Source organism: Bison bison, unplaced genomic scaffold (assembly GCF_000754665.1).
Source record: "Bison bison bison isolate TAMUID 2011002044 unplaced genomic scaffold, Bison_UMD1.0 scf7180017864240, whole genome shotgun sequence".
In the NCBI taxonomy this organism is placed as follows: domain Eukaryota; kingdom Metazoa; phylum Chordata; class Mammalia; order Artiodactyla; family Bovidae; genus Bison; species Bison bison.
Genome location: NW_011494812.1, coordinates 2,505,653 through 2,530,914, shown reverse-complemented (window position 1 = coordinate 2,530,914; position 25,262 = coordinate 2,505,653). Strand labels below are relative to the sequence as shown.

The 25,262-nt window shown below is 47.3% G+C and overlaps 2 protein-coding genes across 8 annotated transcripts in view; one reads left to right on the top strand and one right to left on the bottom strand.

The window, feature by feature from the left end:
* Positions 1-13,288, top strand: part of DCAF8 (DDB1 and CUL4 associated factor 8) — a 39,236-nt gene extending 25,948 nt beyond the window's left edge. For all 7 annotated transcript variants that reach the window (XM_010846882.1, XM_010846879.1, XM_010846880.1 and 4 more), the window contains 7 exons: positions 5,529-5,601; positions 6,093-6,150; positions 6,662-6,769; positions 8,136-8,266; positions 11,777-11,896; positions 12,303-12,419; positions 13,052-13,288. In XM_010846882.1, the coding sequence (XP_010845184.1) occupies positions 5,529-5,601; positions 6,093-6,150; positions 6,662-6,769; positions 8,136-8,266; positions 11,777-11,896; positions 12,303-12,419; positions 13,052-13,168 (724 nt within the window). In that variant the 3' untranslated portion in view covers positions 13,169-13,288. The remainder of the gene's footprint in view (positions 1-5,528; positions 5,602-6,092; positions 6,151-6,661; positions 6,770-8,135; positions 8,267-11,776; positions 11,897-12,302; positions 12,420-13,051) is intronic.
* Positions 13,289-15,387: 2,099 nt separating this feature from the next.
* PEA15 (phosphoprotein enriched in astrocytes 15) lies at positions 15,388-19,656 on the bottom strand. Its single transcript, XM_010846876.1, has 3 exons — positions 19,094-19,656; positions 17,587-17,742; positions 15,388-17,440 (listed from the first exon to the last, which is right to left on the bottom strand). Exons 1-3 carry the CDS (start codon positions 19,263-19,265, stop codon positions 17,376-17,378), a joined length of 393 nt encoding a protein of 130 aa, XP_010845178.1. The 5' UTR covers positions 19,266-19,656; the 3' UTR covers positions 15,388-17,375.
* Positions 19,657-25,262: the final 5,606 nt, after the last annotated feature.

Sequence of the window (25,262 nt, the reverse complement as noted above, 5' to 3'; positions counted from 1 at the left end):
ACAAGGAGAAATACTCAGATCTTCTGACTCTTATCAGCCTCAGTGTTCTTTATCCCTTTTTGTGTGCCAAATTCTCAGCATGTCATAGGCTGTTTACGTGACAGAAGCACATGTCGATTTTGAGGCACAGTTGGTGATGGACAGGGAAGCCTGGCGAGCTGCTGTCCATGGGGTTGCAAAGAGTCAGACACGACTGAGTGACTGAACTCAACTGATTGCCTATGAGCAGACGGCCCTTCCAACACCCTAGCTCGTCTCTCATCATCCTCAATTTCTCTGGCACCTCTTCATTCATTGAGTATATTGGAATTCCTCCTTTCTGATTCTTTCTTTGATGAAACTTTAGGCTCACCTTACAGTATGAATCTGAAAATATTTTTGCTGAATATTTTATATCATAGCACTATTAACTTTCACTAGCCTGAAGGAAAACCTCTAAGGGAGTACAGAGGAATCGCTTATTTATCCTCAAGGCTTTTGCATCGTAAATACTGAATTTTAGTTTAGGATTGTAAAGGAGCATTTAAGGGAAACCTTAGAGAGCCATGCTTTTTGGAATATGATCAAAAAGCGGGGATGGGTAGGGAGAAAGAAAAAAGGTAGGCAGGTGAAGCGTGATAGCAATTTGAGTCTCTGCTACTAAATCCTGCTTGGGTTGGTGTAAGAATTTACAGGAGTGAAGGAAAGGAGACTATATCAGATAAATGAATCGTGTGGTGATAGATTTGGCAGTGTGATTGGTTGACATGTAAATTTATTGCTAAAGGATTTGGAATAGGCCCAGATTTATAAAACAGAGTCAGTAAATAGTCCTTTGCTTCCCTGTTGGTTGTTATCAGTGACACTGAGAGAACACTAGGTTAAAGGCGCATGGCAGGAAGAGGAGGTGAGGAGGGAAGAGAGGCGCTTAAAGTCAGTGAGGGCCTGGAGGCCTGTGCAGAGACAGGCAGTGATAGTGTTGAGACAGTGCCGGCGCTATTCTTCATTTGATTTAAAATGTCAGGGGCACAGGAAGACTCAATAATGTGGAGATGTCAGTTCTTCTCAACTTGAGTTGTTGATTCAGTGCAGTTCCAGGCAAAATTCCAGCAAGATACTTTATGTATATCAACAAACTGATCCTAAAGTTTGTGAGGTGAGACTAAAGATCAACACCATATTGAGGGAGGAGGACAAAGTTGGAGGCCTGATACTACCCAACTTCAAGACTTACTATAAAGCTACAGTAATTCAGACAGCATTATATTGGTGAAAGAGACAAATAGATCAAAGGGACAGAATAGAGAGCCCAGAAGTAGACCCCCGTAAATATAGTTGAGCTATCTTTGACAAAGATGCAAAGGCAAAAAATGGAGAAACGATAGTCTCTGCGGTATATGGTGCTGAAATAACTGGACATCGACATGTAAAAACTGAATCTAGACATAGTCTGAAAGTAAAACCCAAAGCTATGAAACTCCTAGAAGATAACATAGGAGAAAACCTAGAAGACCTTGCATTATAAAGACATCCATGAAAGAAAAAATTGATAGGTTAGATTTCATTAAAATTAAAAACTTCTGCTCTGTGACAGTATCTTTCAAGAGAATTAGAAGATAAGCCACAGACTAAGAAGATACTTGCAAAAGGCACATCTGATGAAGGACTGTTATTCAAAATACACAAATAACTCTTAAATCTCAATAGCAAAAAAAAAAAAACCCAATCAAAAACGAGCTAAAGACCTTAACAGACACCTCACTTAAGATATTCAGATAACTGAATGGAAAGATGACCATCAGGAAAATGCATACAGTGCAAAATAATAACAGCTGCTTTGGAAGACAGTTTGACAGTGTCTCCAGAACTGGCGCCCTGTGATCCAGCAGTTAAGCTCCTTGGTATTTACTTAAACAAGTTGAAAACATATGTCTATACAGAAACCTATACGTGGATGTCTATAGCCTTGTTCATAATTGCCAAACTTTGGAAGCAACCAACACGTTCTTCAGTATGTGCAATGGTGGTATATCTAGACAATGGAACATTATTCACCACTAGAAAGAAATGAGCTATCATGTCATGAAAAGCCATGGAGGAATCTTAATGCATATTACTGAGTGGGAAAAAAAATCCAGTATGTAAGGACTTCATACTATATGTTCCAACAGTATGACATTCTGGAAAAGGCCAAAGTGTGGAAATAGGATCAGTGATAGCCAGGGGTGGGGTGGGGTGGGACAAGAGAGAGGAATAGGCAGTGGATTCTTTATAGCAGTGGAAATACTCTGTGATGTTAATGATGGATATATGTCATTATACATTTATCCAAACCTGTAGAATGCAGAGTAAACTCTGTAGATTTTGAGTGATTGTGGTATGTCAGTGTAGGTTTTTAAAAAACTACCATTTTGGTGAGTGATTTAGATAATGGGAGAGGCTGTACCTGTGTGAGGGCAGGGAGTGTGTGGAAAACATCTATACAGCTCTCTGTTTTGTTGTATACCTAAAACTGCTTAATAAAGTAAAGTATTATAAATCAAAAAAATTTTTTTGAATGACAAGCTTCTGTCCTATGCTCAGATAATAAGAGAATTTTTTGTATTTTTGTATCACCACTTTCTTGCACAGGAGTTAGCAGTCTACACTGTTTTTGTAAATAAAGTTTTATTAGAACATAGCCATAGTCATTTGTTACTGTGACAGAGACTGGATGGCCCTGCCAGCTTAAAATAATTACTGCCTTGCCGTTTGAGAAAAAAATTTGCCAACCCTTAGTCTCAAGCAAGGAAAGTCCTATGGATGGAGGAGCCTGGTAGGCTGCAGTCCATGGGGTCGCTGAGAGTCCGACATGACTGAGCAACTTCACTTTCACTTTTCACTTTCATGCATTGGAGAAGGAAATGGCAACCCACTCCAGTGTTCTTGCCTGGAGAATCCCAGGGATGGGGGAGCCTGGTGGGCTGCCGTCTATGGGGTCACACAGAGTCGGACACAACTGAAGCGACTTAGCAGCAGCAGCAGCAGCAGCAGCAGTCTCAAGCATCATATCTAGAATATAGTAGGTTCTAAATAAATACTTACAGAAGAAAGAGAAAGATAAAAGAAGGGCAAAGAGCTTTAGATATTGAGGAACACAGAATGTTCCATACACCAGAATATTAAATACTTAATTAAAATTTTTTTTTACTAATTTGATGACTTGGGAACATAATGATGACCTAGTGATACTTGAAAGCTGTTGATTTAGACTTAGAGGGAAACAAATCTGATTGTTAGCAGCTATATTTGCTGAAGAGTAGTAATTGATAGTATAGCAGTCTCCTATTTGTTTTCTTTTTTTATTGGTTCATTTAAAAAACATTTCCCGGATAGTCTGTTTATGCAGGATATTTGTTAATGAACTGTGGAGAATACAAACATACATTGATTCATTTGTTTATTCACCTAGCATTTACTGAGCATTTGCTGTGTGCTAGATACACAGTGGACTAGGTATAGTTTCTGCCTTTAAGGAGAATTCTGAAGAAACAGATATATAAGGATTAAAAATATTAAGTAACTTACCCAATATTACTCATCTAGTAAGTAGCATAGTATCTGAACTCAGTTCAGATTCCTTCAATATGGTGGAAACCATTAACTATGCTGTTCTTTCTCACAAAAGAAAATTAAAGACAAATGGGAAATATTTCAGGTAAAGGGAACAATTGTATTAGGATAACAAGATGAGACATGGTATATTTAAGAAAGCATAGCTGTGTGTGTGTAATGTATAGGATCTTTGGGAGTGGTAGACAGCCATATTGAGTAGTCTGAACCTTATTTACTAGAAAGTACAAAATCACTGAAGAGATTTAATTATGGAATTTACATTAAATTTTTCATGTTAGATGTAATTCTGGTGACAGTATGAGCAAGGAAATCAGAAGGTTACTACAAATAATGTAGGCAAAGAATGAATAAGAGTGGAGAAAGCAGATATAGTGAAGAAATATACCCAGGAAGTCAAATTGTTGACAGGAAAGAAATATAGGAGAAGAAAGGACCTGATTTTTGGTTTGGCCACCTGAATTTAGGATGGTGCCATTAACAAAGATTTGGGGGACAGGGTAGATCTTGAATGATCTTAAGGAGAATGATTTTGTTTTGGGCATTCCATTACAACATTCATTTGGCATGTGGCTATAAATGTAGAGATCACTCAGAACAAGTGTGGGCTGGAGACACAGATCTAAGAGACATGTATCTACATATAGGTGGTAGTTAAAATGTTGGTAATGGAATTTGATCACCAGAAGAAAGTATAGTGCAGAATTCTTCCTCCCTTTTGAGTCTCTGGCCTCTGAGAGTACGAGAACTATGATCCCGTCTCCTTGGAAAAATACATGTAAGCACAGTTTCTGGGCATTCACATATACTTGAACTCTAGATTTTAAAATTTCCTTATATAGAGTCAGAGGAGAACTTAAGACTGGACCTTTGAACAACATTAGCATTTAAGGGATAAACAAAGAAGCACAAGCCCATGTGCTTGTGGTTGGATATCAAGGAAGGAAAGTATTTCAGGGAAGGAATAATGAATAACGTCAAGAAGAGAGAAAGACATAAAAAAGTATCTTGTTGGCATTGGTGCTTAGGTTACTGATGACTTTAGCCAGAGAAGTTTCAGTAGTGAATTGAAAGCCAAAGCTAGATTAGAATGGATTGAGAAATGAATAGGGGGTGAGGGAATGAAAATGTTAAAAGCAGATTGCTCTTTTCCATAATTTAACTGATGGCGTGGTGGGGAGGTAGGGGGACAGAAAAAGCAAGAGTAGGAAAGGTCAGTGGAAGGATTTAAACAGGGTCCTTGGAGGGATGAGACGCTGGAGATTGGGGGACACTGATGTGCAAGGACAGTGACTAGATCTGGCCTGCTCCTCACTGTATTTCTAGCACTTGGTATAATACTTGGCACCTAATCTATGTGTCATAAATGGTTGCACAGATGATTAAAGTTTGGATTGGAAAGATGAGGGAAGGTGAAGGTAGTTTGGTGCTTGATGGGAAAGATGGAAGAATAGAGGGAGTCTTGAGATATAGGTAGTAGCTTGTAATAGTTGTGGGGAGAACTAGGGGGAAAAGTAGCCAAATAAAATTTCAGGGAGGGATGGGGATTGAGGACTCCCTGACTTACAAAAAGCATGGTCTCTGCCCATGAGTAATAAACCGTATTGGGGAAGCAGCATACATAGAAAAGGATCTATAATGTTATTTCAGGGCAGATAAATCGTAAGTGATATAAACGCTGAGAGAAGAGATAAGCCACTTCAAAAAAATGTAATTTAGGATTACTACTTGAAATGAGAAGTACCTGGATAAAAGAGTTTTGTTTGAAAGAGGGGTAGGAGAAGATTTTTGAGGAAAAGCCTAAGCCAGAAGCTGAATTGGGGAATGTCTTTTATCTGTTCTGACATCCACCTGACTGCTGTTCTAGTCATTGCATTGAACTTCGGTTCTTCAAGGGTTGTTTGTAAGTCTTGACATTTTCATTGCTTCTTCTGTAGGATTTATGACCAGAGGAAGATTGATGAGAATGAAAACAATGGAGTACTCAAGAAATTCTGCCCTCATCACCTGGTAAGATTCATGAAGGGCCAGTGGCTCCAGGCTTCCCTGACTCAACCCCAAGCCTGCCACCAGACTTGTTGACATAGTGGGAAGAGCTTGGACTTTGGAGTCAAAAGACACCTGGATTTGAATCCTGGCTCTACCATTTAGCAGTTTTGTGATCTTGGGCAGTCACCCTACCTCCTTTAGTGTCAATATTCCTACCAACAAAAAGAGATACAGATAACTGCCTTGTTACCACAGTGGTAAAGCCTAACAAGATAATGTGCATATGAAATGGCTAGCACACAGAAGACAACCAGTAGAAAGCCCTCTACCCCTAATTTGATCAAGTTTCATCAGTTGTACTCCTGTCTATCTGTCTCTCTGCCTCTCTCTGTCTCTCTCTCTCTCAGACTCTGGGAGAAGATATAGGGGAGTTTGAAGGAAAACCTATTTCCTGAAGGTGGTGTAATAAATGGGGGGGTGGGGCATCAGTCAGTATCTGCTCCTTATTGCAGGTGAACAGTGAGTCCAAAGCAAACATCACCTGTCTTGTGTACAGCCACGACGGCACAGGTACGTGAGCAGGGCCCAGCTCCTAGGCTGGCATGCCCCCTCTGTCTAGGGAGCTGCTGAGCCAGCGAGGCATGTGCCCTCCCGTGCTCACCACTGTGCTGTAGCTCCAAGTGGAGCCGTGGGGAGTAGTCGCTGACGGTGAGCACACAGTGGGAGGATGCAGCAGATGACCCTTGGAGATGCCAGGCACTCGCAGAATGCCACAGCTGATACTTGGCAGGGCCTGTCCTGAAGGCCAGGCTACTTGCTTGAGCAGGTTCTTAAGCCTTTGACTCATTCCTGAATTAATGGGTATGGTCTTCCTGAGCATTCTGCTACCCCTGAGTTGGCAGCGTGTTCCTAGTCTACCCTAGACACCTGAATTGCTTGCTGTTCCAACTGAGTAAGATGGGCGCTATACCTGGGTGTTAGGAGGGGGCACTACTGGCAAGAAGCCCCACCCCAACCCCCAACTCCTAGTCCTAGCTTTTTTCAGCCTTTGCCTTCACTGCTGTGTGCTTGTTCTTGGCAGAGCTCCTGGCCAGTTACAATGATGAAGACATTTACCTCTTCAACTCCTCTCACAGTGATGGGGCCCAGTATATTAAGAGATATAAGGGCCACAGAAATAATGCCACAGGTGAGGCTGTCTTTCTAGGTTTCTGTACCCCAAGCCTGTTGATTTGAAGAACCACAGTATCTCATTTAGGTTGTGCAAATAAGAATTACCTAAAGGAGAAGGCTACCCATCACCAAGGAACAGGCCTAAGTGGGCTGGAGTTTTCATCAGCCCTCCTGTGCTAGAAGAGAGAGGGGTTGGGAGCATTTCTCACCATGACAGTGATGTTAGACTTGGTCTGGGTGTAAGGAAACTAGACTGACTATATAAAATATATATATATGTATATATGTATGAAAACTTATGATTTCAGGTAACTTCAGGATTAAAAGACTTACTAGGGAGTTTGGGAGAGCCCTCCTTAGTTAGTGGTACTAAGACTAATTGCCTAAAATAGGGGGGTGAGCTTGTACTTTTAAGGAAGAGGAAGAAATAATTCTTTTGAATGAGATAGAAGAGCAGGAATGGCGATAGCACCTCACCCAGGTTTGCAGTGATGATTGGCCTTTTGTGTTCTGTCTGTGGTTCCCAAACTTTGCTATACGATGAAGTCACCTGAAGCCGGCTCGCATACCCATCCATTCTGACTTAATTGGTATAGGGTACAACTTGATTAGGAGTTTTAAAAAGCTACCTGTTTGATTCTTGTATAGACAAGTTGAAATCACTGCTCTTGGTTGTTATTAGTGCTCATAACAGATGTCTGTTACAGTGTTGACTGGGAGAGAGCAGTTAGTTTTCCTTTTTCTCTTGAACTGTGAGAAGAGAGGGGAAATGCTATATTTAACCTCGGTCCATGGGCATACAGAAGGAAGTGTTCCAGTTTTATGATGGATATGGTACTAGACATAGCAGTTGGGACTCCTGGATTCTCTTATTAATTTCAGAGGGTGGAGTCCTATTGTTCAGTCTTGGTAGCAAGCCCACCTCAGGTGCTTTAGGCCGTTTTGTAGCATAAACTTCCACCTGCCTTAGGTCATCTAATGACCCAGGAAGCACAGACAGGGTACCAGTGAATCACAGATACCAAGGATAATTGTAGGGCATAGGACAGTGCTGCTTTAGAGTGGGCAGTCTGGGGCCATTCAGGCTGGGACAGGTGAGGTATCAGTAAGGCTGGTGGCTGCTCCATAGCGGCTGTTGCTGAGGACTGTACACTGCTCAGCTCCATGGACCTCTTTGGGAGACTATAAATCGTCTCTGGGACTTGGTATGATGATTCTTATTCTATCTATTTTACATGCATAATCCCTCGATTTGTTTTGTGAAAGTGAAAGAAATTCTTGGCTCTTAGCTGATTTAGATTTGTGAATAAATTTCCTGTGAGGTAAATATTTAGGCTTGATGCCAGCTCTCATGCGGTTTATTCCCTCATTTATCATTACAGTAAAAGGCGTCAATTTCTATGGCCCCAAGAGTGAGTTTGTGGTGAGCGGTAGTGACTGTGGGCACATCTTCCTCTGGGAGAAATCATCCTGCCAGATCATTCAGTTCATGGAGGGGGACAAGGGAGGCGTGGTGAGTATGGTTTGCTGGGCTGGCTGACTCCCCACTCTCTCCAGTCATTAAGGTAGGTTTTAGCAGGGCCGCTGAATTCTTACTTTGACAACATAATACCATGTCTTAGAGGTCTAGCCAGCTAAATAAAAAGACAGTACAGTCTTTTTATACTATGGGATGGGGATGCTGAGGTTTTAATGAAATGGGGATACTGAGGTTTTAATGAAATTATTTTCCTTTTCCTGTCTTCTGTAACTCTACAGCATGGTTTATTAAGAAGAGAGAGGGATTTTAGGGAAGAATCTCTGGCCTGACTGAGATATCTTTAGGTGTAGACTTTTCCCAGAACAAAAGCAGTAGAGTTAAGGCACACCATCCTACACAGTGTAGTAAGTAGCTTAGTAGTAATCTTGATGACATCCTGGATTAGCAGATACAAGCTAGGAGGAGAATTTTTTTTTCTGACAGTTGAGAAAATCAGGATATAGTCTGTACACTGATACAAACACACATGATATATATAGAAGAGAGGAAATATGCGCCTCCTGCCCAACCACCTTTTTTTGGGGGTGGGGGGACTGCTATACAACCCATTATCATATCATAGCTGCCTGTCCTTTGAGTTCTACAGACAACCTCCATAGAGATAAGACAAAAAAGGAAGGCTGAGGATCTTGAGTTGGGGAGTGAAAGGTGGTCACCTCCTAAGATACATCTAGCTAACCATAATTTTGTTTTCCTCCTTTGAGACCTAGAGTCAGGAAGGATTCAGTAGCTTTCTATTATAAGGTTTTCAAGACTGCAGACAGTAAGAAAGAGGCAGTTGGGGCAGCTGCATTGTCCTGACCACCCAGGATAGTCTGGTTAACAGTATGTCAGGGATGGCTGAGGAGCTGTAAGAGAACCCAGCCATCCCTTGATGAGCTTTATTGAGAGTGGTATTAAAATTTAGAATGGTTCATTGCAGTTGGGTTCCCATTTCTTCTTGTGTGTCTCTGATCGTGGTGCGAGGCTATTTCAGACTTTTCTGGTTTCCACTAAATGTGGGGGACCTGGAACCAGTATAGATCCAGGGCTTTTATGGCTTGAATATAAGCAGGGAAGAGTCTAGAACTTAAAGGGATGTGTCACTGTTGCCTGCCTCATTTCCTGCTCTTCCATAGGCCCTCTTCCATGTGTAGTGAGCAGACCCAGAACACTGTGGTCTTAATGAGAATTCTGTAGTGGGCGTGTAGCCATAAAGAAGTCAAAGGAAGCCAGTGAATCTTTTCTTCATAAACTATTGTCTTGCATACTGTTCTAGAGAAATACAGGGCTAAATGCCCTCCCCACAGGCCAGTACTTGTCTTTTGCCCAGATCACTCCACAGGCCAATCTCTTGTCAGCTCAGCCAGTGTCAGGGTTTGGTGATTAATCCAGGTGCTCAGATGGGGAGGGCATTTGCTTTGGATGGGTGGGCCCCCGCCTGAGTTTTAGTGGTCATAAGAGTGAAGCACTAGAACAGGAGGTATGAAGACTGCACCCTGCAGTGAGATTCCTGCTTTTTTCTTGCCTCTGTGTAAGCTGAATGATCTGTGCGGTCCTCACGTGGCTCCTTGTGACTACTTGTGCTAACTTCCCAGCAGTGAGGTCACAGCACCAGCCTGAATGCAGAATATATCATAAAGTAGATAGGGATCTTTGAAATTCTCATCCACCTTGCCCAAGTCTCTTGATTTTGTATTTGGCTCAAAATCTAGGCCTTTTACTGTTTTCACTCAGGGCCAAGGGTTGTCACAGGACAATCCTTAGTTTCCCAAAAGCACTTTGCTCCTTTATCCCATCCTCTGCATCCCCTAACTCAGTCATCTAAGGCCAGAGCTCTTTTTTCTGCTCAGGCATTATTGACAGGATAAGCCCTGACCTTCAGGTAGGTCAGGTGAAACGACCAGGTCTTCTGGCCCAGAAGCTCTCTGTCGGCTCCCTCTGCAAGCTCCAACTCAGGTACTATATGTAACTTACTGTCTTGTTCTCTTGTCACTGACTTTGTCCATAAGTCTCAAGTTCCAAGGAGTTTCTCTCCTGTGCTTTTTTATTTTACTGACTTGTCTAGCAAAGCTAGGTCAGAGTTTTAGAAGAGTAGCAAGGGCTTATCTGGAGATGGATGAATGAGTTCAGGTTTGTATGTGTTAAGTTATCACATATCTTGATAATATTTCTGGCATTGGAGTTTTTCTATTTAGTGCCTTCTCTGCTCCAGGTGGTGGAGCTTCTTCCACACTTCCTAAAGGAGCTCAGATATAAACTTTGCAATGAGCTGATATGTGGAATAAAAGGAGACAGGGAAATGTGGTTTCTGTTTTACTTTTACACTCAGACTTAGCGTCAGTCTATTCTCAGAATTTGTTTACTTATAAAATGGAAGACAAATACTAGAAATCTGTATGTCTGTTTTCCATGCTGACCTTGGCCTCCCGTCAGCCACTCTGCATGTGCAGGCGAGGCAGAGGTTGGTCCATAGAGAACTGAGAGGCTGTTTGCCGAGGGTTGTTTTCTTGGACTGTATGGCAGCTGCAAGACAGGGTGGGATGGGGTGAGGTGAGGAGTGGACGGGGCCACACCGTCTTCCTTCTGGATACTTTTGCTGTCTATTCCTCGTCTGACTAAAAGCCCAAAAATTCTTTAGCAACTAGACTAGGACCAGGTCTTCTGGTGGGGATGGTAGCTGCCCTGCTCTGCTGAGGAAGGCTGATGTTTCCAAGTCAGACAGCAGGGGGCATGGGTGCCTTTGGATAGGAGGCTGCCTAAGCCAGAAGGCGTTCGTCTCAGCTTCTGAAACTCCTTCCTCCTGCTCAGTGAATAATATCCGGAGGGTGGCTGAGCTTGAGGCGGTCGGTGCCCCAGGAAACTGCCTTGCTGTACTCTACTGTCCTGCAGCTGAGCCTGTTATGCTTTCACGGCAGGCAGCAGGGTGCCGTCTCCTGGGGTGTGCAGGGGTCTCAAGCAGATGTGGGTCTCCTCTACCCAACCAGTGTTCAGGCTCAGCCTCTTCCCAGCCCATGCCTTCTTCCAGTTCTAGTAAACAGTGCCAAGTGAATGTAATTGTTCTCTGAGCCTTCTCTAGGGGCTCAGCAGCTGCTGCTGTTTTCTTCATTTTAAAAAATTTATTTGCCACTTGGTAAAAGCCACTGAGATGTTTTTTTCCAGCCTTGGGCGAGTTGGAGCTTTGGAATCTGGAGAGAATGAGGTCATCTGGACCTCATTGCTTTTTTGTGAAGGCAGCATACACTTGGCCAGTCACCCGCCCACCCCTAGAGCTATGTCTGGGGATGAGGCCACCCCTACCTAAACATGGGAAATGAGAGATCGGCCTGATCTTATACCCAGTCTGTGTCCAGGACCTTTGGCCTAGGCTCATGATGGGTGGGCATGTCCTCCCAGCAGCTACCTTAACTTTTATCAAAGACAGTTATTGGTGAAAAATGAGAAGTGATTTTTAGACTATTCCCACGTACCCCTATGCCTATGTTTTCCTCTTCTCCTGACCAGGTAAACTGTCTTGAGCCCCACCCTCACCTGCCTGTGCTGGCAACCAGTGGCCTAGACCATGATGTCAAAATCTGGGCGCCCACAGCTGAAACTTCCACTGAACTTACAGGGTTAAAGGATGTAAGTAACTGACTAAGGATTTCTTCTTTCTGCTTATCAAAATACTGTTAGGAGTTTTCATTGTTATAGAAGGGAATAACTTGCTGTACAGTTTTTTAAAGGCGCTGCTCTAACACCATTCCCCACATTCCTGTCATTGCCTCTCTAGGAATAGTCCCAGTCCAGGGGTCCATGGCACAGCTTTGAAGTGCCTCTAGTTAATGGTAGAGTGGGGGTGGGGACATCTTTAGGAAAAATTATCCACCTCAGTGGATGGACCTGGAGCATCCTTTCTTAGTCTTATCTAGCTCACTCTAGCTTAATAAGTTTCTAAGGGAAGATTTTACTGGGCTGGAACAGCAGCCTATTGTGATCAAGTCTAGGGTTTATATTCATCGCCCAATCCCCTCACCCTCTTCGGTTCCAGGTGATTAAGAAGAACAAGCGGGAACGGGATGAAGATAGCTTGCACCACACTGACCTGTTTGATAGCCACATGCTCTGGTTCCTCATGCACCACCTGAGACAGAGGCGCCATCACCGGGTAAGCGGGAGTGGGAAGTGGGTCCCAAGGGCAGTGACCCTCTCAACAGGGTGAAACATTCCAGTGAATACTTCCTCATTGCTTCAGGAGGAATCAGGTGAAGTTGGTTGGGTTTCCTATCCATTATTCCCCATCCCCATCAGAGCCTTCTTGTAGCCTTGGACAAGCCACTAGTGGAAATAGATGGTGTCTGCTTTGTGTTCTCCATCACCATGCATGCGCCAGGGTGTCTTCAAAAAGGCAAACACATGAGGGTGGGGAAGGGGTTGAGAAGAAATAATAAAGCTCAAGCTGTCTTCTGTTTTTTTTCTCTCATGCCAGAAGAGACCCTAGGGTAGGGTTTAGCAAACTGGCAGTTTTGGCAAATGCCTGCTTTTTGTAAATAAAGTATCGTTAGAATATAGCCACCCCCATTCATTTATGTATTGTCTGGCTGCTTTCATGCTACAACAGGAAAGCAGAGTTGAATAGTTGTGACAGAGATATGGCCCATGAGTCTAAAATATTTACCATCTGGCCCTTTAAGAAAAATTCTGCTGACCCCTGGGCTAGAGCATATAAATTGTAGCTAAGGCCTAACAGGCTTGACCTTGTTCCAAGGAAATTACTAATAAGCCTTTCCCATCCTACAGCGCTGGCGAGAACCTGGGGTTGGGGCCACAGACGCCGACTCTGATGAGTCTCCCAGCTCCTCAGACACATCGGACGAGGAGGAGGGTCCTGACCGGGTGCAGTGCATGCCATCCTGAGGCCTCATACCCAGGAGGGGTGGGCTGGGGCTGCCAACCCAATCCTGCCTGGGCAGCCCTTTCCTGTGCCAGGCCCTAACATTCAGCAGAAACGCACTTTGGACTTTTTTGCTTTAGATTTAAAAAAAAAAAAAAGACATCCCAGGAGGACAAGCCAGAGGGGAGTGAACCTACAGAGAGTGTCTAGGAGTGGGAGTTGAGCCCTGGAATGGGGCTCCATGGAGAGGTGCATAGGACTCAGCAGAAATGGCTTCTCCCCAAACCCTTTTTGGGGGGGAAGGGAGAGCCTATTTTATTAACTGGTTTGGGGTAGGGAATGGGGTTTCCTTTTCTTTGGTCTCCCTTGTTTCTTGGGTGGCGGGTGGGGGGATAACTGGCTGTTCAGTACCGAGGGGCCAGACTGGGGGTGGTAGAAATGCCACACTCTCTTTGGTTTAGGTTTTTGACTTTATTTTCTTTTATTTTTTAAAAGTCTATGACAGTTGCGTTGTTTTTCTCCGCCCGCCTGTCCCCCACCCCCGAGCAACCCCATCCCAGGATCCTGTCTTTCTGGGAAGTCTTTTTAATAAGAGTCCCTAACCATCCTACACTCTTCACTTTCCTTTCCACCCCATTCATTCTCTGAACTTATCACAGTGTTTTGCACTTGATTATGTATCCTTCACTTTCTTCTTTATCCCATCATCCCCTCAGTAGGTCTGGTGAGGGAGGTTGGGGGGAGGTGGGAGGAGGGGCAGAAGTGGAAGCATAGGAAGGATGTTACCTCTTCTCTTACTTTAAAAAAAAAAGTTGTTTGGTGGCAGCAATCTCCCTGTCCCTATCACTGTTAGAGGCCTAATTTTATATCTATAAATATATTAAAAAGCAACTCAAAATTGGATGTATCCCGTTAACATTATTGTCAAAGTTTAAATACCTATATATTCTCTATGACTGCAATAAAGGGACTTCCAGGAGAGAGTGAGTGAAAGTAATGGTATGGAGGTGTCACCTGGGGTCAGCCTACCCTCTGTGCATGGCCATTGGAGATTGGGGCTTAACTCTTTAGGTTTCCTGGAGGCTCAGGAATGGAAGGATCCTGAATTCTGCCCTTCCATGCTTTCCCACCATGGTTTCAGGGTTGAGGAAAACTCCTTTCAGCTTTTTGCCCCAGATATCCTACCTCTCCTTAAGTCTTGTAAGGGTTCTTAGGATGGCTCTTCTAGCCAGAGACTGGCTTATCTTTAAAACTTGACTGAACTATGACTTCAGCAAGGGTCCTGCCACTGCAGACCATTTCTCCTAGTACCGTGTGTGATAGAAGACACACTCACTCTGACCTTTATCTGCTTGATTCTTTAAGCTATCCAGCTTCACACCAGCTCCCTTCCTAATGGAAGAGTATAGGGAAAGACCTCCTGTGTTTGACTTTCTACCTTGTCCACCTTCCCATATCTTGGGATTGAAGGACAAGGCATTAATCTAAGGAGTGATTAAGGTGGCTGGGGCTCAGACATCTGTTGTGTCAGTGGTCAATAAATAGGAAAGTCCCAGTTGAATTCTTGCCCTTAAATGCTTTTGCTGCTATTTGTTTGTTCCCAGCTAGGAATTCTGCATCCTGGGACAGTCAGATTCCACTAGAACAGGCCAGGAAGGAAGGGAAGAGTGAAAGGATGGAATTCCCAGACACTCCTTCCTCCTGTCCCTTTTCCTAGCAGCTCTCAGACCAGATGTTAGCTGCTGCACTTCCTTCCAGAGGTAGGGAATGTGTGGTGGCTGTGAGTGGTCTGTGTTCTTATTGCTGGTAGGGTGATGGAGTGGGCTGAAACCATGCACTCTGGAATTTGTTGTGTATTTTCTCTCAGTAAAGCTTTTTTTTGTTTTTCCTGACTGCTGCTCTGTGTGTGATATGTGAGCCATTCACTTGTGATGGTCTATTTTTGCTCCTTTCAGTATGGTGCCTGACCTTAGTTTTACAATTTTAGGAAGTCCAGCTTGGTATATCCATGTTTCCAACAGTTGGGCTCCAGCTGGAGACTGTGTAAGTGGAACAGGCCTCACAGTTCAGGGATACTTCGAAGATGAGGGAAGGGAGAGATACTACTTAGGGATATTTTCCTGACCTCTGTTCCAGGCTGCAGTTAAGGATTTGGGGGTAAATTTTGCTCTCCCTCCCTTCCCAGTCATCCAAAGTCTCCAAAATCTTGGTCACTCACAGAAATTCTAAAATCAGTTAGGTACAGTACAATCAATCACCTTTATTCCAGGGTTAGAACAAGGCCGTGCACACTGCAGACAGAGGAGCAGAGAATGGGGCAGTCTCACAGCAGTATGGGGGTAGGAGGGCAGGTTAGTCTTTTTAGATTATTTTGCCTTACAGAGAAATTTACTACACTCCGCTGAAAATGAACCCTGTCTCCTTTCTCTCATCTCATCCTCTCCTCTCTTCAAAGGAAGCCTCGCTTTGAAGAGCCTCTTTATTCCCCCCTTCTCTCTCTCTCTGACTCCATCTCACGTAACGCATCCTGGCTTGGAAGGACAATTCATGCTCATTTTCCACCTCCCAATTCTACAAGTATCTCTCTCTCCTTGAGGGAGAAAGCCAGACAGGGCTGGGGAAACTTGGGAAGGTCCTTTAAGGCAAAACTGTGGAGTACTTGAGGTGTATGTTTTAAGGCAGGTGTCCGCAGCAGTGGCCAGAGGGGACAGGCTGGGCTGGGCTGGGCTGGTAGAGGGTGCTCTCCAGCCAGTCTGGCTTCTTCCCTCTCCAACAGCCAGCCCTTCCCTCCCACTGAAGTTTTGTTCCCAACATCCCAAAAGCTCCCCACCTCACTTAAACTCTCTAAATAGTCTCTTGAGATTGCATGTGAAATTAAAGTTTAAAAAAGTTTTCTTTTTCGACTATATAGCAATTTGACTCTGCCACTCCCTTCACTGTGGCATTCTCCTTCCACCCCCGCCCGGGCCTTGACAATAAGTTAATGCTAGACACCACAGAAAAAGGGTACACATGGCAGTGCGGGTTTAATATACATATATGTAGAATATATATGTACACACAGTTAGCACGGTCAGGGTGGGGAGGGCTCACTCGGGACAGGCAGGAGGCTGGGGTCACTGTACTCTAGTGATTTGGCTAGGAGGCGTTCACAAGCCCAAGGTGCCAGGATATTGAGGGAGAGGGGTTACCAAGCCCCCTCCTGGACTGAATTGGGGATCAGTGCAACGGAAACACTGGAGTTCGCTTCTTCCCTTCTTTCTACCTTGGGGGAGGGGCTTCTAGACCACGGAGAGAGGGAACGTTGCCTGCAATAACCACGTTGGGACTCTGTAGGTGGAAACAGGACTGGAATTAAAACCTAAGGATTTCTATTCTAGGAACTCCCAAGGCTCGTATGTGCAACAGTCTGAGTAGGAATAAAGGAGTAGAAAAGAGGACTCCTCTCTGCCTTCATCCCCTCAGGCTCAGTGGTGGGGGTCGGTCTGCTCCCAGCATTGTCTCTCCAGAGGTGGGGGATGGGGCTGGAATCTAGTGCTGGGTTCTCATGGGGTTTGAACTTGGGGGCCGGGAAAGGATCCAGTGATCTCTCTCTTCAGGTCCCTGGCTCACACCCACCCTAGGCCTATGAAAGGGGAGCAAAAGGGGACCTGCTGGTGCCCAGGCCCTCTAACCTGAGGAACAGTCGGAAACAGGACTCCTCAGCCAGTCCAGCATTGGGGTACAAACACAAACTCTGGCTTCTCTTTGCCCCTGCCAGGTGGGCGTTGGGTGGCTTCTTCATCTTTCCTCTCACTGCTTTTCATTAGATTCACCCAACTCTCCCATGCCTCACTCTTGCCTTGCCTCCTCAATGTAGGAAAACACAGGTCCTTTCTGCTCCCACACTTGGAGGTGGGGGAAGAGTGGAGGAAAGGGAAGTAAGAGAATGTGTCTATTTCTATTTGCATAGAAATAGCCCCCAACTCCCCCTGGAGTGGGGAAACTGAGCCCCACCACCACCCCCAGCCCCTGACCCCCATCCCCTCACAAGGAGGAGGAACTAGATGAGCTAGACATGTAGACAGACAGCCAGAGCGTGCGCACACGCACACACACGCGCACAGTAAGGGGTTAGGACCAGGTTAGTAAGTGGGTAGATGGGGGAGGGCTGCCCTTGCCCCTCCCCTGCAGGATGGGGAAAGAGTAGTCTGATGAAGGTCCAACCTTCCTCCTCTTCCTCCCCCTTGCTCAGGCTTTCTTCGGTGGAGGAGCCAATTTGATGATCTCTTCCTCAGAGGGCTGCCGGATAATGTCTGAGGGCAAAAAGGCACATGTCCAGGGACAGAAGTCATGGGAGACAGCAGACAGGCTAACAGAGCCTCTGTCCTCCCCAAATTCAAGTATTGCACAGGTAGTCCGTGGGGGGGCAGAGGTGCACATTCAAGGCATGGCCTCTTACCTTTGTACTTCTTGGCACTGGGGATACGGGTTAGCTTGGTGTCCAGCTCATCTTCCTCAGAGATCTTCAGAACACGGGTTCTGTAGTCAACCACCATAGTGAGGAGGTCAGGACGGCGGGAGATCTCAAAGATGTGCTCGATATAAGAGAGGTTGTCTAGAGGAAGGCAGGAGACACGGTCAGAGCTAGACTGTAGCTGTCAGCTTCCCCTACACTACTGGACTGGGCTTCAAGAACGGAGACTGAGCGCTTCCACCAGAAGAGTGAGGCCTCCCTGGAAGATGAGGGGTAACTAAGCCAGGAACAGAAAGCCAGGGCGAAAAACAGTACAGAGGACTGACTATTCCCGGGAAGGACAGATCATTAATCAGTTACGTTTCAAGATTACAGATTTAGAATGTGAGATTTAGGTGAAATACCAGGTTCCACACGGGAGGGGAGGGGAGCAGAGAAAATGAACTGGCCTTCCAAATACCCATCATCCACCCTGTCCCTCTTCCACTTTTCCTCCAAGTAAGCATCAGAATGGGGGCTTTGCTGGTTGGTGGCTCAGTGGTAAAGAATCCGCCTGCCAATGCAGGAGACTCGGGTTCGATCCCTGGACTTGGAAGATCCCAGAGAAGGAAATGGCAAACTCCTTGCAGTATTCTTGCCTGGGAAATCCCAGGGACAGAGGACATGACTTAGCGACAAAACCACAACATGCCTCAGAATTTCCTCGCAGCCCAAGTGGGACTGAAAGGGTGGGATCTGAGACAACCTGGGAGAGATTTCTGGGCCTAGTGAGAAGGGTAATTGTGAACAAGAAGGTACGGGCAGGACCAGAGGGATGGTGTGAATTGGCCAGTTCTGGGAGACTGCCGAGGCCTTCTTGCCTGGCTCCTCGCCTCCACTGCAGTAGTCTCCTGAGTGCAGCATGTCCTCCTTCAGCCTCCCTATACTCCACGCTACAGGTTCATCTCTGAAAGGGCCCTCAGGTCACTGACCTCACCTATCAAATGCTGCATCACTCAAGGCCCTCCACAGCACAGTCTCAACTCACCTTTCCAGCCACTTCTAAACATACTGTGTCCCTCTGCCTAGCAGGGCTTCCTTTGGACCCTACCTTTGAAATCCCTCTTGCCCTTCAGGGCCATCTTAAACACCAGTTCCTCCCCAAAGCCCTTTTCCAGGGCAGTGGTCTCTAAAAGTAGACAAGAAAATGATAGAACTTGTGGTTTTAAACTTTTATCGCTTTTAACTTCTACTTTAATGTTCTATTATATATGTGATAGTAGCACAGCACAGTAGGATCTGAGTAACATCTACTGAATTAATATTTTTACTGACAAGGGAACCATGAAGAATGTAAAGACCACTGCCCTAGAGCCAGTCTCCTCTCCTCGAGCATTCCTGTCATCCTGCCTTGTCAGAGAGGAGGTCTTTGTACAGGAGGTCTGATTTCTACTTGCTGCATGAGCTGAGCCTGAGAGGCTGATGGCCAGATGCCTGTGGCCCCCTCCCCCACCTTTGTCCAGCTTGTTGTGGCTCTCCAGGAAGCTAAACCAGGCACTGCCAGTAGTGATCTCCTCACTCTTCTCACTGGGGATGTCCTCCTTGCAGGCTGACTTGAGCTGCTCCAGATCTTCAAGGGTAATGTTGTTGGTCAGGTCCTGGAGGAGGGTCCCGTACTCGGCCATGACTGGAGTTGGGGGAACAAGGAGACAGGACGCTGAACTTGAGCTTCAGGATCTGGTTCACTCACTGGCACTGCCCACTTCCTCAGCCCTGCCAGGCATGTGCCCAGAACTCAGGCTGGGGAGGCCAGGGCTGGAGGGAGAAAAGGAAGACCCCAAGGAGATAGGAGCAGACAGGAAGTAACTGGAAAGCTAGGGACCAGGCTCAAGTCTAGAGTGAAAAATCACACCTCCTTCTCCCACCATCTTTTTTCTTCCTTTTCCTCCCTGTAACAGTAACCCTGGCAACGGCTCCCTGACTGAGGAGGCGGTTACCATAGCAACCTGCTCCTGACTTTCTCACCCAGATTGCCCCACCCACCTGCAACCCCTCCCCCTGTCAAAAAACAAAACACTCCAAAACTACCACCAGGGAAAGGCTTGCTGTGGCAGTAAGAAGCTAAAAAAAAGGGGCTGGGGTTGTTTGGGGGGGCTCATGTTCTAGCTCCTATTCTTTTCCAGAAGCAAATGGGGTCCCTCAGTTCAACTCCCCACTACCCCACTAGTGACTCATCTTTGGATAGATGCCTAGCTGCCTGGTCTAATGGTCCCCTGGCCCCTCTGTGCTCAGCCCTGTATTCAGTCATCGGGGTGGGGGTGGGGAGGGTAAAGCAATGGGCCACAGCCCCACCTTTGTAGAGCCCATTTTCTCCCTTGATGGCTGCCAGACCTCCACACAACCCTCTCTCCTAGCCTTTGTGCTATGCCTACAGCCCCCGCGCCCAAGAATACCAAGCGGCTGGCTCTGGCCCCCTGCCCAGTTCTCAGGCTGGCTGGGTGGCAGGGGGAAGGGGTTCAGATGCTGCTTTGGGAAAGTCTGGCAGGAAGGGGGCTGCCACTTATGCTTCCATCAACATCCGGCTGGCACTACCTTCAACATGACCTCCCCAAAGCTGGGAAGGCTGGATCTCATTTAGGCCTTCACCCCATGCCCCTTTCATGATTCTTGGGTGAAAAGGGAGAGGATATCAAAGACCCTCCTTCCACTAAGACAGGGACTATGGCTAAGACAGAAAGAAGAAAGGCCAGACCTTAGAATGGACTTTCTGGATTTGATAAAATACACAACTCTAGTGGTAGGTTTTTAAAAAGGGGATTTTTCCCCCCTAGAACTGTATTTCTTTTGTAATTAGAAAAGTAAAGCATTTACAAAAATAAGTTATGCCGTAAACAGTCTGTAGCTAGACCAAGGGGTGGAGCAAGGAGGGAGATGACCTTGTACGAAACTGCCCACAAATCTCTCCAAGAATGGGCTAGAAATACTGCAGAAAGGGGCTGGCTGACACAGCCCATTTTCCTTCTTTCTGTTTATGTGAAGGAAAGCTGAGGTGGAGAAGCATGGCCACCATATAGTAAGGGGTGTGGACCCAGCGGGCCCCATTCCCAGCCCCCTGCTTGGACCAGAACAAACAAGCCTCCCTTGGTGGCAGGCACCGTGACACAAACACACAATAAGCCAGGCGGCAGGGCCAGCATGACCCCCAGAGAAGCAGGCACTTGCATGCATGCTCACTTGCACACCCAGGTGCAACCAGACAGAAGGGCCCAGCGGTGGCCCTGCCAGGCTGGGCCAGGAGCAGCGCTCTCCGACCGTCAGCACCAGGACCGTCTCCGCCCTGAAATCTAGGTCACAGCAGCAGGCTCTGGAGCTCAGCCCCCGCCCCCGGCACTGATAATCCAAGGACAGGAGGAGGGGTACAGAGACAAGGGAATGATGGGGATAAGAATGAAGGGGGGTATGAAAAGAGCAGAAAGGAAAAGGGCAGCGTGGGCGGGAGGCCCTCAAGAAGACTGCCCCCACTGAGGAGACTGAGACCAAGCCCTCAGCTCAAAAATGGACAGACTTTAGGATCATGGTGCCCTGCTTTCACATGGAAGAAGAGTTTGTAAATGAGAGATACACTGGGAGGAGGGAGTGTGTGCATGTGTGTAGCTCCTGGGAGGGAGGTGTGTGTGTGTGTGTGTGTGTGTGTAGCTCCTGGGAGGGAGTGTAGGTGGGTGTGGGTGTTGGTAGCTCCTGGGAGGGAGGGTGTGTGTGTGTGTGTAGTTCCTGGGAGGGAGGAGGGAGTGTGTATAGGGGGGGAGGGAGTTTGTGTGTGTGTAGCTCCTGGGAGGGAGGTGTGTGTGTGTGTGTGTGGTGTGTGTGTAGCTCCTGGAAGGGAGGAGGGAGTGTGTGTGTGTGCAGATTTACAGGGGAGGTAGGTGGGAAGGGATTAATGTGTATTAAGCCTGGGGGCGGCAGGTTAGGACCTTTCTGTGAGAGTGGAATGGATGTGAGGAGGCCCCTAAGAGAAATGGGGTGGGAAGGTATGTGCACCAGAACCCTGTGTGGGTGCTGCTCTGAGTGTGGGCACAGGCGCAGGGAGGAGGTGGTGCTGCTATCTGTGGGTGTGTGTGGATGTTCTGGTAACGGATATGTATGTGCCAACATTGGATGAGTGGTTCTGAGTGTATGTGGTCTAGTGTGTGTGTGTGTGTGTGTGTGTCTGACCAGCTGAGAGTATGTGAAAGCAGGCAGATAATCACAAGCTTACATCCAGAGAAAAGAGGAAGGGTAAGAGGGGGCCTACAGTACGGAGGAAGCAAACTGGGGTTGGGAGAGGGAGAGACTGAGGCTGCAAATGAGGAATCCTGCGGCGGCGGCGAAGGGGACAGGGAGCACAGAGTCCACAATGAGAAGGCTGCAGCCCTGAGCTCAGCGGTTACCATGGCAACCTCAGTTCTGGTCCCCCCGAGTTGTCAGGACAATGACACCACTGGATGGGAGGGATGTGAGGAATGGTGAGTAAGAAGAGACAGAAAGGATAGGGGAAAGGCCCCGTGAGGGAGCTGGGCAAGGCAGCCTGGTTGCCTGCCTCCCTGCAGACAGCCATCTGCCCAGGCCTGGGTGTGGCAGCAGGTGCAACAGTAGGGAAGTGTGGGGGGAGTTTCCTTACTTGGTTCTCAAGTCTCCCTGGTCAACCATTATTCAGTGGTAGTCTGGCCATGATGGGTGCGCCTTGGCAGAAGCTTGGCTCCACTCTCCATGTTGCTTTTCTCACCCAAGATTCAGAATTCCAAAGGGCCTATAGAGAATTCTCCTGTCCCCATAGCTCAGAAAGTCCTCCTGATCTCTGGAACAGGGCAGAGGCTGCCCAGGGAACACCAGGCGGCCTGGGTGGAGGCCATTCTTGGGACAGGATACTCAGGCAGGAACCGGGAACCGGAGCTGAGGCTGCCAGGAAGTCAGTCCCCTTCCCTCCCAGATCATTCTGTGCTCTGCTCACCGCTTCCTCACACCTTCCTTCCTGCCTCCCTCTCCTCCTCAGCTGGCTGCAGGTGGGGCCCTGACAAAAGTCAAACCAACTGAGGATGCTGAGGGAGAGGAACAAGAGGTAAGGATTAGATTCTGACCTTCTAGGATGGTAGTGGTTGGGAACATGACAGGTGGGTGCTCCATGGGCACTGGGGAGGGAGAGGCAGGCCCTGGGGGCACTTGGGGAAGTCTGGCAAATTGGGGTAAAACGTCCTTTGGAGGAGGTGGCAGCACCCCGAGAATTTCTATGCATTTGGACGTTAATTCATGATCATCCCCACTCCCTAGCATTTGGTTCCAAATCCTCAGTAAATTTACGAAGCCTTGGGATTAGGGGCTGCTCCCCCTCCCTCCCTCACATCTGCTGCAGCTGCCTAAGCTGAGGGGAGCTGCAAGGACCTGGAGATCCCTGCAGCAGGCAGAAGGGGGCTTGTAGGCACTCGTGTCTGTCAGTCCTACTGCCTGGGCTTGAGAGGGTGGTAATCACCGCAAAGCAGAGGGCTGGGGTGGGAAAGTGCCAGGTGAAGTCTGATCTGGGCCCCAAATTCAAGCAGTCCTGTAGTCCATCCCTAATTATCCCTTTACAGTCATATGCAACTGACTTCTCCCTTTAGCTTCTATTCAACTTTTTGTGGGGCGTAGGGGATACATTTATATCTATAAAGTAGGAAGAAGAGGATTCTAAGACTCCAGAGCCAGCCTCGGAATGAGGGGGTGAGGTAGGACACCTCAACCTCCCAATGTTCAGTGCAAGAAGCAAAATGGGTTACGCCTGAGTACAGAGACAAGGGGTGAAGCTTCTAGCCCTTAGTCTAAGAGAAGAAAGCCTGGACCCAAGATGAGAGCAAGAGGAGATACCAGGCATTGGAGCAGGCAGGGCAGGAGAGAGGGAGTGGGGCTGTGCTATTCTCTAATCATCTGGTTCTATCTCTTTCTACTTGTATTTCTCTCCCATCTCTATCTCTTCCTCATCTATTACCTCTGTCCCTGGTCTTTAAATGGGCTTTCATCCTATCCTACCTGGTGGTAGCCAAGAATACCTTAGTATTCCTGGGTTCTATGACTTGGTGTCCTCATTTTAATACACAGAGCTACTGTACTATTATAGCTATACTAGGAAGGAGTGAGTGTCCCTGCTATAAAGAAAATAAGTTTGCACACAGGTTAGTGATGTCTGCCACTGCACAGTGGGTGACACTGTTAAGAGAGTGAGGGGATGGCACTACAGGGTGTAACTGGTCCTATACGTGCATGACAATACATGCACACATGATGGGCACAGGTGTCAGGGAAGTGAGGAAGTAGGCAACCAGGGCAGCCAGCAGCCTAGGGCATCTCTGGCAATTTCCCCAATGGAGTGTTTAACCACAAAGGGAAGAGCAATTAAAGCTAATCGCTCTGACAGCCTGGAGGCCAGACACACAGGGAAACAAAACATACAGATTCAGCATGTTTCCCCTAACTCCCAGTGGTCCCACCACCACCCTGCTTTCATCCTCCCTAATTTCTGGGCCTCCGTAATCCATTCCCCAGCACTCTCCCCGCTCTTCTGACCATCTCTGACTCTCACTTCCTTCCTCTCCCAGTTCCCTGACTGTATCTCTGTCCCTGTGTCCCTCTCTCGATGTTGTCTGCCTGTCACACACATTCCCCTCATTCTCTCTCTCTGACTTGGGCTCCATCCTTGGCTGACTCATACTCATTTCTTCTTTTTATCCCTCTCCCTTTCTTCCACCCCCTCCTCCATCCCTTGGCCACTCAGAAGCCCAGAAGCCAGCCACTCCCAGCACCCTAAGCTCCAAATGGACCCAGCAAGAGAGGCCACCAGCAGCCCCTACCCTCACTACTCACCCAGTTTCAAAGTAGCAGCCTCACTCACCCTCAAGATCCTGTCTCCCTGTCCTGGAATGCGACCAGGATTTTCTACCATTTTTTTTTCACTGTTTTAAAGAGGGGCAATCCGAAACCTAGGGCTGGGAGAAAATACCCAGAAAATCAGGGTGGACTTCAGCTGTCCTGTTAAACTGATATTCTTCCAGGAGACTCGCACATGGGAGGCAGTGGGGATGAGGTGGGGGCTTGGATGCCCAAGTGCAGGGCTGGCTGTTTGTGATTTGCTGTGTGCAGTTGATGTGTGTAAGAGTCACATGCGTGTGTGTCACCGTGTGTGTTGGCGTGTCTCTTGTAGGTGTGTGTGTGTCCCTGACAGTTTTGACACGGATTATATGAAATTAATAGGTTTTACGTTAGCTACTCCACTCCTCTACACCCTCCAGCTCCCGATTCCTTCCCTCTGGACTAGCTTTCGACAACCCCACCTCTTCCCAGGTGCACAGACTGGATGAAGGCACGTGGTGCCAGCTGCCGGGTTTAAGCCCTCGGAGTAGGGGCGGCTGCTGGCGGAACTGAGGCAGGGCTGGGCAGGGAGACCGCCAGCCGAGGCGAGTCCGAAGCCAGAGAAGGGGAGGGAGGGGCGGGAGCTGGCGGCCCAGTAGAGTCGGCTGGGCGGGAAGCAGGCTGCATCCCAATCCCCAGGCCCCGGTCCGACTCCCGAACTGCCGTTCATCGTGGAACGGGCGGCCGGAGCCACGCCGCCTCCAGTACGCACTCAGCGCTCGAGCACACCAACAGAGACGGAGCCCGTGGGGCCTGACATGGAGCGGACC